This window comes from Ciona intestinalis, unplaced genomic scaffold, assembly GCF_000224145.3.
Source record: "Ciona intestinalis unplaced genomic scaffold, KH HT000091.2, whole genome shotgun sequence".
Lineage (NCBI taxonomy): Eukaryota > Metazoa > Chordata > Ascidiacea > Phlebobranchia > Cionidae > Ciona > Ciona intestinalis.
The window spans coordinates 483-17,387 of NW_004190413.2; the positions used below are offsets into that span (position 1 = coordinate 483).

General features: G+C 36.6%; 1 protein-coding gene across 1 annotated transcript in view; it reads right to left on the reverse strand.

Moving 5' to 3' along the window:
• LOC108950272 (fibrocystin-L-like) overlaps positions 1-16,905 on the reverse strand; it is a gene marked incomplete at its 3' end in the record, with an annotated part of 23,348 nt that continues 6,443 nt past the window's right edge. Inside the window, exons 7-31 of the mRNA XM_018815550.2 lie at positions 15,428-15,511; positions 13,841-13,973; positions 13,145-13,253; positions 12,496-12,698; positions 11,665-11,858; positions 10,975-11,075; positions 10,305-10,482; positions 9,737-9,915; positions 9,191-9,347; positions 8,638-8,826; positions 7,622-7,753; positions 7,009-7,246; positions 6,523-6,661; positions 6,155-6,335; positions 5,517-5,648; positions 4,945-5,076; positions 4,526-4,602; positions 3,996-4,186; positions 3,448-3,625; positions 2,968-3,127; positions 2,188-2,340; positions 1,631-1,741; positions 1,047-1,280; positions 478-661; positions 1-233 (exon numbers count right to left, since the gene is read on the reverse strand). Coding sequence (XP_018671095.1) covers positions 1-233; positions 478-661; positions 1,047-1,280; positions 1,631-1,741; positions 2,188-2,340; positions 2,968-3,127; positions 3,448-3,625; positions 3,996-4,186; positions 4,526-4,602; positions 4,945-5,076; positions 5,517-5,648; positions 6,155-6,335; positions 6,523-6,661; positions 7,009-7,246; positions 7,622-7,753; positions 8,638-8,826; positions 9,191-9,347; positions 9,737-9,915; positions 10,305-10,482; positions 10,975-11,075; positions 11,665-11,858; positions 12,496-12,698; positions 13,145-13,253; positions 13,841-13,973; positions 15,428-15,511 — 4,002 coding nt within the window. The remainder of the gene's footprint in view (positions 234-477; positions 662-1,046; positions 1,281-1,630; positions 1,742-2,187; positions 2,341-2,967; positions 3,128-3,447; positions 3,626-3,995; positions 4,187-4,525; positions 4,603-4,944; positions 5,077-5,516; positions 5,649-6,154; positions 6,336-6,522; positions 6,662-7,008; positions 7,247-7,621; positions 7,754-8,637; positions 8,827-9,190; positions 9,348-9,736; positions 9,916-10,304; positions 10,483-10,974; positions 11,076-11,664; positions 11,859-12,495; positions 12,699-13,144; positions 13,254-13,840; positions 13,974-15,427; positions 15,512-16,905) is intronic.

Genomic DNA, 16,905 nt, shown 5'->3' on the forward strand with positions numbered 1-16,905 from the left:
TTGCATGCGCCCCGTCATTCGTAACATTGTGTACAACCCCTGATGATGATGTCACACAGGTCATTTCTGTTGATGATGTCACAGTGGCATCACAAGTGATGTCACCAAAAGTAACGCTAGTGTCAGTAGTGAAGCCTTCCCCAGCGATAGTAATGGTGGTTCCCCCCATGTGAGAACCAGTGGTTTCAGAAATTGAAGACACAGAGAAACCGTAAGTTACAGAGGCGGCAACACTGTGGAGAAAAGGTGTAAAGCGTATGAAATATTTGTTTGCCCTTTTGGTGAGCATTTTGCTTTACGGAAATTATTTTAACTTTCGACATTACTGAATATGGTTTTAGTTATTAAACAGTGAATCTTTAATGAATGTTTAGAAATGTGACACATTATGTTTTGGTATGATGCTTAAAATTCAGAATTTTGCCTTTTGCTTCCAAATTTAGCATAGAGTAAACCAAATAATGGTTTCGTCATCACCTGTTGAGAGCGCAACCATTGGGTTGAATGATAACATGGAGGTCGTAGATTGCAGGTGCCAATGCTGGGGTGTCAATCTCAATAGAGGTGTCACTCCATGATGCCACTGTCACTGAGTTGGTACCAAAAGTTACAACTCCTTGTGTTGTTCCAAAATTGGTTCCTGTTATGGTTACCCTGGTTCCTGTAAGAAAAGAAGAGTAAAAATGTGTTGAAGTCCCTTTAATGTTGCAGATAGTAACTTGGTCCATCATCAGTGTAAAAGAGGTTACTATCCAACAAGTTACTGTCCGAAACATCTGCTGATCATGAGTTTAGTATCCGGACAGCAACTTGGTCCATCATCAGTGTAAAAGAGGTTACTATCCAACAAGTTACTGTCCGAAACATCTGCTGATCATGAGTTTAGTATCCAGACAGTAACTTGGTCCATCATCAGTGTAAAAGAGGTTACTATCCAACAAGTTACTGTCCGAAACATCTGCTGATCATGAGTTTAGTATCCAGACAGCAACTTGGTCCATCATCAGTGTAATAGAAGTTACTATCCACCAAGTTACACTACATACCTCCATTTGATGTATAAGTTGTGGATGAGATTGCAGAAATGCTAGCTGCCCCAGTGTCGGTGTATTCATACGTCACTGAAGATGTCGCGGCAACTGATGATGTTGTCACGACAACCGAAACGCTGCCAGCGGATGTCGCTGCCGAGGTTGTACACACGATGGTGCTATAGGTTACCATGGAAACAACACAGTCGTATCCACCAATCGCAACCGTTGAACTTAAAGTATCAAACGCTGTATAATAAACCACATTATTAGATCATAATTAAATAACCAACTGCTTATTCTAATTTAGTCTATATTGGTCCTTGAGGACCTTGGATTTACGTCAGATTTAGCTCATTACCCCAACACCCATATTGTAATAACCATCTTTATACAAATGACTGTTTTAAATTTTATTGTAGATTTTTACCGTTTAAACAAAACAAACAATAGGTTTGTTTGAAATATTGTGCAATCACAAAGTTGCAAATTTTTAGGCTTTTTTATAATGACCAATAGCCATACTACAACCAGAATAATACTTGTGTAAATTATCCTTAAATAATAAGTGAACATTCTTCTGATATAAACAATCGTACCTGATCCCGCGATTGTGACCGTTGTACACCCGTTGGTGCTGCCACTAGTTGGTGTTATAGAGGTGACAGCGCTGGTCACTGTGAATGTACCAGCAGTTGATGCAGCAGAACCTTTGAGTATGAGATATGTTATACTGTTATATGGCATTAATATATTAAGTGTAATGTGGCTTTTGTTGGTATAATTTATGACTGATTGATTCTTTGATGAAAAATTCGTAAACTTTGGCAACTAACCAAACAACAACACAGCAAAACACAGGAATGAGGGAAAAAGTGAAAACAATATGGCAATAGCAAATAACACACGCTCTGTAACTTAACACAGAAATAATCACCCACAAAGTTACATACATGCTAACTCAGCTGACACAAGGTGTATGAAACAGAACACTCAAGTAATATTGACTGTCATTTTCCAGCCACGCGAAGATAAAGTAAGTTACATTCATTCATTTATTCATTTATAAAAAAATACATATGAAAATTAAAAAAAAACACTTAAAAATAAAAAGTCAGTATATTTTATAACCCAACAGTTCATCACAATATCCCACCTTTTCCAGCAACTTTAACTGCAATGGTTTGTGTGCCACCAGGGGATTCCCCTAAAGTGCAACTAACAGATGTATCAGTCACCGTACTCACAGTACAAGCCATTCCACCGATCGTAACAGTTACATCACTGGCTGTGGTGCCGAACCCGGAGCCTGTGAATCGCATGATGTTTAAAATTTTTAAATAAAGCAGTAGTTCATTTTGTTCTGGCGTGCCATTTTAAATTTATACAGAGGGTCATAGCATTCAACATTTAATTCAAACATATTTTCAACATTTAATTAAAACATATTTTTTGTACTGGTGGCCCATTTCATACAGAGATCTTTTTTACCACCTATTAAAAAAACTACAGTGCAAAGTTTTATTATAAAATTGAGATATGTTTTACAAAGCATGTAAATATCATATATGAATCAGAACTCACAGGAATATCTATGGTTACTACAGTTTATGCTACCATTGTGGGCGTATGTGTTCTTTGGCAAGACACTTAACGGCAATTGCTCCAACCCAGTGGTCACTAATGGGTTGTCAAAATTGTCAGCCATACATAAAAAAAATGAAAAAATCCCGCCCCCCAAAAAATAATAATCACCCACAAAGTAACCTACATGGTAACTAAAGTGAGTTACATTCATTCATTTATTAGTGACCACTGAATTAGAGCAGTGTCTATTAAACATTTGCCTATTGCAAGCATTCAACCCACTACCCCTAAGTTACAACGCAAGCGTCTAACCGCTGAGCTAAGTCGCCATCCAAAGTATCTACGTTACCTGTTAAGCTGATTGAATCTCCTGTCACGCCACTTGTTGGTGTTACATTCGTCAAAGTTGGGGTTGCCGCTGACGACCATTGAAAGCCACACGATGTCGCTGCATCACTGTCATAATCTCCGTCACATTTTGATGGGACGTTGTTGATGTAAACTTGAACCTGAAGTTACACATGTGCTGTTTACTATTATAGCTACCTTGCTTGGTGTATGATGAGTATCAGAATACACTTAAATGTGAACTGTTGCTGTTAAGCATAATATGAAACTGTTTTTCCCACATTTTGTGGCTAAACTTGTATTATAGTTTCTGTCTAAAGTGTATGCCATACTTAAAACAATCTCTCACAAAGTTACATACATGGTACTTAAAATGGCACAAGGTGTATGAAAAAAAAACCTGTGTCATAACGACTGTCGTTGCCCCGCAAAGCAAGTATATATAAATAATATCAGTATTAAACACCCTAGCTGAACCAACCTGGGGCTGACTGTGTCCAGTGCTGAAGAAATCTCCATATATTGGGTTCATGTTGATGCCCCCCTCTGTTACTACAGTGGGTGTCACTACAGGGGATTTCCCAACCATGTTAGTACCATCAGTTGTCATGGCTGGGTACTTCCCCCCAGGTGATACAAATGTTGTCTGCCAGGAATATCTATGAACAATTTAGTTAAATATATTAGAGTCATTTACAATTGTTTGAATGCATGAAGATATGGGGAGCAGTTTATTACCCTAACAGCCCTAGTGCTACTATCTAGATTTCACTGAAGCAGTTTATATCCACTCAGTAATAGAGAATATATTCTATAAGAGTGGGGTCTCCAGTGAGGCACACCTGAGACCTGGGATGTAGGTCTATTACCAGGGTGCTACCATCTAGACCCCACTGAGGCAGTTTATAGACACTCAATGATAGAGATTCTATTCTAAAAGGGTGAGGTTTTTCTTTATAAAGGCAATATTTTTTTTAAGTGACGCACATACTAAACGCGATACCTTTATAACAGAACACATCAGCTTACCCATAACAAGTTCCACTTTTGACCACATTCACCGAATTCACTCCAGCCAAGCTTTGTAGTTGCAGAGTTAGATCATCGGCCGATATATTGGTGGGAAGTGCTGATAAAGACCCAAATGTTGGATCAGCGAATGAAATATCGAATGTTCCGGTCACTGCTGGTGAGGCAGCCATTAACCTTGTAACCCGAACCTGTGTGGATTGTTTGGTGATTACTAGTGGTTACTGATGGGTTGTCCAAAACTCAACCATACAGAAACAATAATCCCCCATAAAACTACAGACATGTTTGAATAATTGAAAATATCGTCCAGTGCTGAATTTCAGCCGAAACCCCCAGAACCACGGTCCAGAAGCAAGTATATCTTAACACTTTCTTGCGAGACGCAATATAGCCCATATTACAATATGAGTTGCTTTGTTTTCTAATTTTTTAAATTATATTTTAGCTTAAAAAGCTCTGATCCATGAAATCTAGCCTCGGTTTTTAAACAGATATCCCCTATGCTAACAAAGGCCCCTTATACTTACTCTGCTGGTAGAGTTCCAGTCAATTCCATAAACAGCTTCATCTGAGCTAATGGTTGTTTGACTTGTAAAGGCCACACCTGGTTAAAAAAATAGTTCGTTGTCAGAATTATTTAATTAGAATAAATGGGCACATAAGTTAAACAAAATAAATGGGCATGTAATATATTTCTATTAAAAGAAACGCCATTTAAAGTAGGCCATTTTATATTAATAAATACCTACCTAAGTTAATGTAGTTTAATATTAATGATTAGGCACCTAATTTAAATGTTATCTAATGTAATTTATGAATGGCCACGTACATTGAGCCATTCATAGCAAATCTGAACCAATTATCATAAACTTTATAGTTTAGACTCTGCTTCAATGTAAATGCGTTCCAAGCAAATTAATCTTGCATTAAAATCAAACTGTTTTACCCAGAAGTGGAAAGCTGCTGCCACAGTCGATCGGGTAGAATGTGACGTTGTAAATGTTGTTTGTTTTTGTCACAGTGAGACTTTCAAGTTTGATTGAAGGAACAGCTGAAGGCTGGATTCGCCTCTGCATTTCTGGGGTCAAGATAATAGTTAATTAACAATCTGCCATGAGTATGAATATTTATCATTGCATTAAAATAAAAACAGTGGAAACATTAAACCCAGCATCATCAGGTTGAGGGCAAGTGCTTCAAACACTAAGCTAAGGCCCATGGTTTTGTAAAATAAAACTATTTATTTAAATAAATTACTTGGGATAAAGCAGTGTTTTACTTCATTTATTAAACTATTGTGGACATAAACATCTAGTATAAACATTTAAACAATAAAATTGTACACTTTATAAAAGTTTATGTGCATCTTCAAACACAGTAGCGAAGATCAAATTAATTAAAACCACAAAGAGAAGAAAATTAGCGGAAATACAGTGATAAAAACATGGAAAATTGTTAAGTAGAAGCATGGCTACTAAACACACATTCATTCAATACTGTACATACAAATAAACTTACCTTGAATTTGGTCATCTGACAGGGAGACAGAGCTCGCAATGAAGAAGTTATCAACATAGTGGTCGGTATCTGGATCGTTGCCAGCAGCAATGTAAAGTTGACGAACCTTAAAGTTGTTGCCGTTTGCGTGTTCTGTAATATTATAACAAGATATTAATAAATGATATGAATGAGGGGGTAACTTAATCATTTTTTTTATGATAACCCATACCACTACTACTAAGAAAAGTTATTTGTGATGTTTTCTTATCAAAGCACATACGCCCATAAAAATGGTAAAAATTTAGAAAAAATATAAACAAAAAATTTAGAAAAAATATAAAAACTGAAGAGAATTATAAATAATAAGACCAAGAGTCACTTATAAATTGTGACACTGCAGCTAAATGTTAGTTTTGATCTTCTGTTTCATACACTTTGTATATACAAGTCACTACTTATGCATTTTTAATGATGTGTGATTATTTTACGAAGCATTTTTTATATATTCAACCACTAGGTTGGAGCAATTGCTGTTCTGTATTTTATCAAAGCAAATATGCTAACAACCATGGGTATGGCAAAAACTATCCACCACAATTGCATAAGCAAGCATGGTGTCTTTGGTTTGCACAATAGGTAAAACACAAACTACTCACTCTCTTTAAGAAGTTTTTCAACATCAACGCAAACATGTTTCCATGTTGTTGAGTCTTCCAACCCCAAACCATTGAACGCAACAAGATAATATTCCACAATGGCATTGTTGTTGTCAACATCTTCAAAGAAGTAACTTATCCATAGGTGGCTGTTGATGTCTCCAATGTAAGCAAAGCAAACCTGAGTACAAGGTAATTGTTTGTGGTGAACTAATACACCTCATGCTCACTGTCGAGTTATAACATGGGTGTCTTCTTATACACCAGACACACATGACGTATTCATACACCTCATGCTCACTGTCAAATAATAACATGGATGTCTTCTTACACACCAAACACACAACACTGTAACACAATCCTACAACCTTGCTATAAACTGCAGTGAAGTATGAATTATCCCATTCATTGAAGAGATACGATGGGTTTTTAAGTGAGCGAGTTCCACAGAATGAATTCTCACTTGAAATTGCTCCAGAATACACACCAGTGTTTGTCTCAAAGTCACTGAAACAAACAAATATCATAGTTTTGTCACAAGAATATACACCTTTATATACACACACAACAGCACATTTTAACATGTTACAAAATTTCAGTTTCGAACCACAAACATTTTAAATTTCAACTTTGCTGGGAATGGTTTTAGTTGTCAACCGAAATGTATAAAAAAAAAGACAATTGTTTCTTATATATACATAGACTTAATGTTTGTATTGAAACTATAGACTATACTTTTAAAAAAGTTTCATATTCAGAAATTTATTTTGAAAACCTATGAACCAAAAATGTTATGTTTCAAAAATATTATAAATCAAAGGACAAATACCCCCAGTTAAAAGCACTTGACTTACAAATGCTTGAAATAATTCCCAGCCAAAGTAGTTCCAAGTTGGTGTGGGCATCTTGGTCCAAACAAACTATTGATGGCATTAACAACATGTGAGGTAGGGGCATCAAAAGCAATTGGTGTAGATATGTAGCCATCCACAGTCAAGGTGAAGGTGTCTAACTTTGGCACGCCAACCTGGACCTCAGTGGTTGTCACCGATAAGTCACCACTGTTGCTGGTGGCACTTAATTCAATTTTGCCTGCGTGGAAAATACAGTATTTGTAGGAGATAAAAATTTTGCACTCGATATTACTTAACAAAAATACTTAAATTTTTATACTAAAACAGCTTTTTACTAGTTTGCGCATAAGTTTTCTTCAATTCTATACAATTTTTAAATAGTAAATTAAACATAAACACATCTTGTGAACATTTTCTAAATTGTTGGTTGTTTTCTCATTTAATGAATTTATTGAACTAGGACAAAATGTAGCATTAGGAGATGCTACACTTGCTTTTAATTAAACAAACTTACCGTAAAATATTGGCCGCTGTCTTTATTCATTTAGTTGGAAAATTAGAACAAAAGTCACAAATTAAATGAATAAACTTATTGTAAATACACCCAACTAACCTCTGTTGGTTTTAAAGGTGATATCATATGTATCGTTTACATATGTCACTGTTTCAACTTCAGAATTCGTGGGAATCAATGCCGTGATCGCTGACTTTACTTCAAACTCTGTGGCTCCAAACAAGATGGGATCTGTGGAGGTGATTTGGATGAATTTAACTTGTTTATCTTTGTGTGGCGGGCAACGACAGTCATTATACCACAAGAGGTGTTTTATACAGATCTTGCTCGCTTAAAAGTTACCACGTATCTAACTTATTCATCCTCGCGCAACAGGGTAATGACAGTCGTTATAACACAAGTGTCCCACTTACGAATTACCACGTATGTAACTTATTTATCCTCACATGGCAGGGCAATGGTAGTCGTTATAACATGGATGTTCTGTTTCACACACCTCGTGCCCACTTACGAGTTACCACGTATGTAACTTATTTATCCTCACATGGCAGGGCAATGGTAGTCGTTATAACATGGATGTTCTGTTTCACATACCTCATGCCCGCTTACGAGTTACCACGTATGTAACTTATTTATCCTCACATGGCGGGCAATGGCAGTCGTTATAACATGGATGTTCTGTTTTATACACCCCGTGCCCGTTTACGAGTTACCACGTATGTAACTTATTTATCCTCACATGGCCGGGCAACGACAGTCGTTACAACACGGATGTTCTGTTTTATACACCTCGTGCCCGCTTACGAGTTACCACGTATGTAACTTATTTATCCTCGCATGGCAGGGCAACGACAGTCGTTATAGCAGGAGTGTTACTTTTCATACACCTTATGCCCACTTACTAGTTACCAGGTATGTAACTTTGTGGGTGATTGTATTTATCTTTTTCACTATTCTGCCGACAAGTTAAAAAAGCATAAGGGACCAATGGAACCTTTTGCAGCCTGAAAAAAAAAGAGGATGGAAAACATGGAAAAGATTGGTAATACGCACCATACATGGTGGCTTGGTACCCCCCCCCCCAAGTTCTGACCATCACTCAACATCCAACAAACCTGTTGAAGTCTTGAACACAGTGATGGTGAATGAATGTCCACTGCATGAACTGATACTACACGTTGTCTCAATGGTCCACTGGGATGATACAGGTGTTTGTTCAACCCAATCCTCAAGCGAGATTGACTGATGTTCATGGTTAAGAGTAGATGAGATTGCCACGGTTTGAACTTCAGAAACTGCAAGAGCTGAAAACAAAGAAAAAAAGTTTAATTTTGTATATATTTATAGAGTGTGTTACTTTATCAATTATTTCGGACAAAAACAAAGAAAAAATTTTACTATGTATTTTTTTCTTAGTGTGTTACTTTATTAACGATTTCGGACAAAAACAAAAATAAAGTTTTATTATGTATTTTTTGTATCAATGACTTTGAACAAATTATTTGTGAGTTAGAGCAATTAGCTTTAAATGCCCTGCCCCAAAACGCATACGCTCATAAGTGTGTCATTAACACCAGTGTGCTCTAGGCTGGAGTTAGGTGTCTTAACCACTATTTTACAGCGCCAGAAATATATAAAATAATATTAGAAGTTTGTTAAACTTGAAACCTGTATTCTCTGGTATGTAGTTTGTAGTATCAACCTTCACATTCAGTTTAAAGTTAGCACCCCCAGTTCCTTGAAGATGGCGGATCTCAAAGTAATGCGGAGTTCTTGCTTGTAATGTAACTGAGGCACTGTTGCCACCGGATGTAATAATCTTAGTCTGCAAAAAGGTCAAGTTCAAATGCATTAAGGGCCCTATACCAGAGGTAGGAAACCTATGGCTCTCAGTACAGAGAGGCCTTATTGGTGATAAAAATTTTATTTTAAATCCTTCCCTAAAATGTGTTCACACCAATTCATACACCTTATGCTTGCTTACGAATTACCACTTATCTAACTTTTTGAGTGATTGCCTTTTTCTGTATGGCAGACAATTTGGGCAACTCATTAGTGACCACTGGGTTGGAGCAAATGCCATTAAGTGTCTTGCCCACATACTCCAACAATGGTAGCAGCAGCAAGCCTTGAATCCATTACCTCTGGGCTACAGACAGGTGCACTAAGCAAAACATCACAAAATATCAGAGATTAAAACAAATTCGAAATTACTTTTCCAGCTTCATCTTCCCCATTAGAGTTGATGTAAAGGTCAGCGTTGTCGTCTGCAGCAAGATTGAATATGTGCCCTCCAGTGACAGCAGGGTAGTAAAAACCACGGCTACGAGAAACAAAGTTTTCTCCACTGATGGTACCGGATTCAGATTTGTCAGTGTGGAAAGTGAGGTAACCTGGTGGATGAAATTATTAGGATTTGTCCAAAATTGGTCTTATTTTTCAGGTGTAAAAAATACTTTCAAGTAATAAGGAGAATAGAAAAAAGAAAAGTAGATTTTGTTTATGATCAAATTTATAAGTTATTACATATGCAATTTTGTGGGTGATTGTTTTTAGTGATTTTTTTTATTTTTTTAAAATAGTCTGGCTGACAATTTTAGACAACACATTAGAGAACACTGGGTTGGAAAAATACCATGTGGGCTAGATGCAGGTGCTCCAACTATAGCGCTGAATGCTTTCAACAAATATTTAGATTGTTTGAAAACCAGTAGCACATTGAGCTAGAACTGACTATTTTGAATTGATAAAACTAACACTGTAGGAAATCTAAATAGCTCACCAGATACAGAAGTATCCAATGTTGCATCTTTGTCTGTTATGCCAGGGAAGACCTCAATATTAAGTCCACGGCCTCCAGCGTAAACGCTCTTGCTTGTCGCTGGTTCGGTGGCGGTCTTACAGATGATTTGGTTGTCAGTGACACTTGTCACTGTGCAAGCTACACCTCCAACCATTACCTGTTGAAAGCAAAGTTAGCCTTGGTTTGCATGAAATAAATGAAGTTTACTTTATCCTCGCGTGGCCGGAAACGACAGCTGTTATAACGCGGGTGTTTATACACCTCGTGCCACCTTACGAGTTGTCAAGTATGTTACTCTGTGGGTGATTATTTTGGGGGGAAGATATTTTCATTTTTTTAAGTGTGGCTGACAATTCGGACAACCCATTAGTAATCACTGGGTTGGAGACATTCTATTTCATAAATCGCAGAACTTAGTGTGTATGTTACTTTGTGGGTAACTGATTAGTAAAAAGCATGCATCAATGTTTTTGTGGCTAATTTTATTCTTTATTGTCGCCAACACATAACAATTTATGTTAAGTTAGAATGGGCAAGAAATAATCATGATTCTGCATTGTCTAACTAGTACAGGTAAGATGTTAAATAGTAAACCACACATGGAAAATATTAGATTATGCAAACGATAAGTTGATAATAAGTTTCTTACTCGAGCTCTGATCCCAGATTGATCATCAAAGTTTCTCCCAGATATAGTAAGCATGGTCCCACCAACAGTGCTCCCTTCTTTTGGGGACACATCTGTCACAACTGTAGAAAAAATATATTTGGTTTAAATGATATAAAACCTTTATTGGTGGTACATCAAAAGTTTCGAGTGCTAGTGTGGAACAGACCGTGTTACTATATAATTTAAGATATAGTAGGGTAGGGGAAGATAGGACACCTTTGCATTCTATTTACTAGTCCCATTTAATAGGAATCAAAAAAAATCAAAGAATTCTAAAGCACATTATAAAACCGCTGTCATGTCTCTCTAACTTTTAAAACAGCAGGACAACAGGAGTACTTTTTAAAACAGGGGTATGATTCATAGGTTTAAGCCTAAAACAGATTTTACCTTTTTGTGTGGCCTATTAGATATATTCAAAATGACTTCAGTTTTACAGAACAACAGCATTTAAAACGACAAAAGCATTTGTACCAAACTTAAATGAATACATGAATGCAACTTATTTATCCTCGCATGCCCGGATAACGACAGTCGTTATAACACGAGTGTTCTGTTTCATACACCTCGTGCCTGCTTACAAGTTACCACGTATGTCATTTTGTAGTGAATTTTTTTTTATGTTTGGCTTATAATTTGGACAACCCATTAGTGACCACTGGTATTCACCTGCATAAGTCTGTAGCATGTAGATCCTGTTATCTGCGCTTAGATGTTTAGTTGATGAGTACGGCCTTGATCTGCCGAACCCCTCGTTGACGATGAAAGAAAAGTTTTGGTTCCCGACGTACTTGCTACGGATCTTGCAAGTGAGAGAACCCCAGTTTGATTCACCCTCTGCCCCCTCAAGAGAAATGCCATACCTGGGGGGGGAATAAATAAAATCACAAATGTAGATATAAATTTAAGGCAAATGTATTTATTACTATACCTGAGCTTTTATAAAAAAAAATATTTTTTGTAATTTTGAATAAGTTAGCTATGATTGAGAAATGGAGAATAATGTAAATTACATTTGTAACAACTTTTAGTTGCCGTCTGCTGGTGTTTATAAATAAAAATACAAATTTTAGGGACAATATATAATAAACTACCTGTAGTATATATTTTAACTTCTCTGGTATAAATGTAAATTTCGGCAAGATTACATCAGGGCTTGACGATGTAGAACCAAGCATGGTTTTAACCGCAAAAGCGTTAGAATAAAATTTGTATTTATACCATGGAAGTCAAAAATATGTTACACCATGCCTGGTAGCAGAAGTAAGACTGTTATATTGGAAGTGATAGTACAAGTAAAAAGTGGTAGTACAAGTAAAAAGTGATAGTACAAGTAAAAAGTGGTAATACAAGTAAAAAGTGATAGTACAAGTAAAAAGTGGTGTAAAACAAGTGTATAAAACAAAACAACGATAATCTAGACTCACTACATTAAAACCACACTGCGGATTAATATAATGCAATTTATAATTCCCCTTCTAACTTAGTTAATGAACTTACGGGACATCAGTGTCCTTCAAATGATCACATTGCCCCGAGGTCAACCAGATCCTTGCTATGTTTGAAGTCTGCCCGTTGGTTGCTGTAGCAACAGCAGAACTTATCAGGTTGGTGAAAAGTCGGCCGCGAACTTTAATCAGAGACTCAGGTTCAAGTGTCGTTGCATTCAATGATTCAACCAATGGAGTGCGACCGCTGTTCACCTTTATATTGCATTGTTAAATGAATAAATTGAAATATAAAATCCATCAGCAACCTGGGTGTTGGGGTGTTGGCCAACTCTGGTTCAATGTCGGATAAATAAACTTAAGTAAAGCATACAGAAAATAAATGGTTCTGTATATCAAATTAAATACAGTCGCGAAAATCTAATTTTGTCAGATTGAGCTTAAATTCATTTGTTTAGTTTGAGATGGAAAATGGCTTGCTGTTTTTTAATCGAGTACTTATTTGTGTATTTTTTCGTCTTATAATTTGATCGGGTACTTATTTGTGTATAATGTGTATTTCAGATACCAACGCTGTCCCCAAAACCCTAATATAAGTAATTATTTAGTTTTCATTTGGTTCTTCCAAAAAAAGTTAACACTACTATGGCTCCCTTTAAGTAATTATTTATAACAATTAGTATTATAACGAACAATCTCACATGAAATCTACAACTCCAGCTCGTGTAAGCGTTGTTGCAGTAATGACTGTTGTCCAACCAAACTCCATTCAACTTCATACGAATGTAGTAAGTGCCCTTTGTCATCTCTCTGCATTAAGTATATATCATTACAGAACAACACAATATATTAACATAATAATAACTTTATTTGTATCTCGATTGGAGCGAAGTTTAAAAGTATTTTAAACGAAAGGACAGGGCGACAAAACTACAGCTGTTTAAACACGTTACAGTTAAAAAGGTATTTAAAATTAGTTGGAAGAAAATGCTGTAGGTCTGTAGGACCTCACCCATATAGAATAGAATGTGCATATACTATGTTGGGGTAATGGGCCAACTCTGGCCTAAATCTTAGCGGCCATATAGAATAGAATGTGCATATACTATGTTGGGGTAATGGGCCAACTCTGGTCTAAATCTCAGGTCTCATGGCATGCCTCACTGTAGGATCTCAACCATATAGAATAGAATGTGCACACACAATGTTGGGGTAATGTGCCAACTCTGGTCTAAACCCCAGGCCCCATGGTGTGCCACACTGTACGACCTCACCCATATAGAATAGAATGTGCATATACAATGTTGGGGTAATGGGCCAACTCTGGTCTAAATCCTAAGTCCCATGACGTGCCTCGTCCAAATACTTCACACATATAAAATACAAGTCTCATTCACCTCGTGTAACACACAGTTTGTGTTTCATCGCTCTCAGCCTCATGGATGTCACAAACATACTGGTTGACTGAGTTGACAAGGAAAACCTCTTTACGAGGCTCCTCACCAGCGAAGGTCATTTGTACAGCAAACCCTGGAATACATGAGTTATTTAGCGTGGTGTGAGGGGATGGTTATAATGTAACCTGAAAGTAAGCATGAGGTGTATGAATACACCGTGTGTGTCCGGTGTATAAGAAGACACCTATGTTATAACTGGACAGTGAGCATGAGGTGTATGAATACACCATGTGTGTTTGGTGTATAAGAAGACACTTATGTTATAACCTGAAAGTGAGCATGAGGTGTATGAATACACCATGTGTGTTTGGTGTATAAGAAGACACTCATGTTATAACCTGAAAGTGAGCATGAGGTGTATAAATACACCATGTGTGTTTGGTGTATAAGAAGACACTCATGTTATAACTCAACAGTGAGCATGGAGTGTATCAATACACCAAATGTAGGTATATGAATTACCAAATGTATATGAATTAGAAACAAAACAGTGCAATAAAAAATCATTCCCAAACATGGCTAAGGGATTTCCCTTAGCTATAAAATAACACAGGTGTAAAGAATCGCGTGATTTACTCTTGGTGGCGCATCATGAAAGCTGGATATACAATGGCAGTAAAAGTTTATTCAAACCTAATTTACCTATACCATCATCGGCTCACGCAAATAAAGACGACGCTTTGTGGTACCTCGCCATTGTAACAGCGCCGCTCGTTGATACTTATTGCGCAAATATCCACGAACAGATGGCGTATCCATAGCATTACGTATTATTTTACTTATCATTTCGAAAAACGGCAGCGACTACCATATTATTTAAACAACGAAGAAAGGGAACTAGCAACAAAACTAGTCGTTAAAACACGTTACGGACAGAAGGCATGAAAAAGATCGTCAGCTGAAAGCGTTGCTGTTGAACGCAGATATATTACACACAATACTATAAATCATATACTTTTTCTACCGCGAGTGACAGTTCCTTAACGTAACTCCAGTTACGAATCAGTTATTAAACCTAATTACAGACCATTTATCGTTAAACCTACCGCATTTCCACCTGGCAAATATGCTGTACCAACCGCAGCCCGTACCGACACGCAGTGTGAATTTTATAACGTGGGGTAAGATGGATATCACTTGAACGTAATATCCCATAATTTATGATCGTGTTTTGAACCATTAACAATGCTCTTTTTAAATTCTGAGTTATCTTTTAAAATTCTGAGATATCTTTTAAAATTCTGAGATATCTGAGATAAATTTGTAAATATTCTTGGTTTACTACCCAATGGTTCGATAAAGAGAATGAAAGCGTGGGCCATCTTACCCCAACCGACTATAGGCCTACGATATACCAAGCATGAAACCGGTTGTCGAACCTTGAAAACACAATCCGCATAATAATGTTGATAACGCATATATAACTATTTCATAAGTTGGCAATTACCATATTTACCTTGTTTCATTTTCCCGCCTGTTGCCACATTACTATGATAATAGACCAACAACAACAATAAATTTACGAACCTTGTCCAAATATCTTGATCTGAGTTGCTCCATTTTCCCCGCCATACTTTGGTGTCATATATGAGACATATGTAGTTTCCTGGGCTGCAAACCAACGTAAATATCATCTTATCGCAGTTTAAATAAAACAATTAATATTCAAGTGCTACGAAATTCGTTACTGACAAAAAGGTCAATGAATTGTTTTCTATTTTCGTCTAAAAGGACATTATCAGTCTCTATTTAAAAGAATATGATTTTATATTTGTTTGAATGTTCTTTATTTACTACCAAATGGGAAGGGGAAATAGATTAAAAAGGTGTCCCATCTTTCCCCACCATACTATAAATAGTTTACCTTAAACATTACTTTTAACTCCTAACTGTCATTAATCATTGTAACAACTCGTATGGTATTCACACACGTGTTATCATAGCAAACAAACTGTGTACAATAAAACGGTCTAGCAAGTTAAAAGCGCCCATCGCGATAAACGCCGTTAATTGATGATAAAACAATCTGTTTGCTCGCGCGACACTTTGAATCCAGCTCGGCGCGTTTAAGATCATCTGCCATTTATAAAGTAAACGCAGATGGCGAGAAACAAATTAATTCACATGCGTGAAACAGCAGTTAAACCAATACCCAGTAACTTGATTTTTATGCGGTAGTTAATTCTACATTACCACTTGTTTAACCCACATGGTGGGTAATGTAACGAGTGTCCTATTGATCATATACACCTTATGCATGTATTGCAATTCTGTATAAAACTTAGAAATATTCTTTTAGTAATCCTTATTTTGTAGAAATTGGCGTCTTGCCTGATAACACGTGCCCATAATGACGTCAGTGTCGCTATGATTATAAAATAAAAAGTTTGTTTTTTCAATAAAGTTTATTTTTCGTAGAGGGACTCTGCTTTTGAGACGATTCTGCATGTGTATGAACATAAAACAGACTTCAGCATGTGCTGTATCATATATAGTAGAGTGGGAGAAGATGGGACACCTTTTCATTCTATTTCTTGTTACATTTGGTAGTAAACAAAGAACATTAAATGAATTGTAAAACCGTATCCTCACGACTTCCACAGACCGTTATAAATAGTTTAAAACACCATCCGGATTTTCGAGTGTTGTGTGTTAAAGGTGTCCCATCTTCCCCGATCCTACATTGTAGGAATGTATGTAACTGTGAATGCAGCAATACCGATCTGCAGGTGCAACTGTCTGCAAGGGTAGCGGAAGTGACGTGAAAGGACGTTGAAAGATAATAATTTCACCATTGTTTTGTGTAAAAGGTCATTCTAAGTGTGAATCCAATTGTTTCGGACAATGACGTAACAATGGTACATGTCTTAAAACAATTGGAGCCTTCGCATATTATTCGATTGTTTAGAATTCTGACTTCATAATGGTGGTATCTACGTAATAATTGATGCGTTGTCATCACACTTGGATTGTGTCATCACAAATGAATGAAAAATAATCCAGTT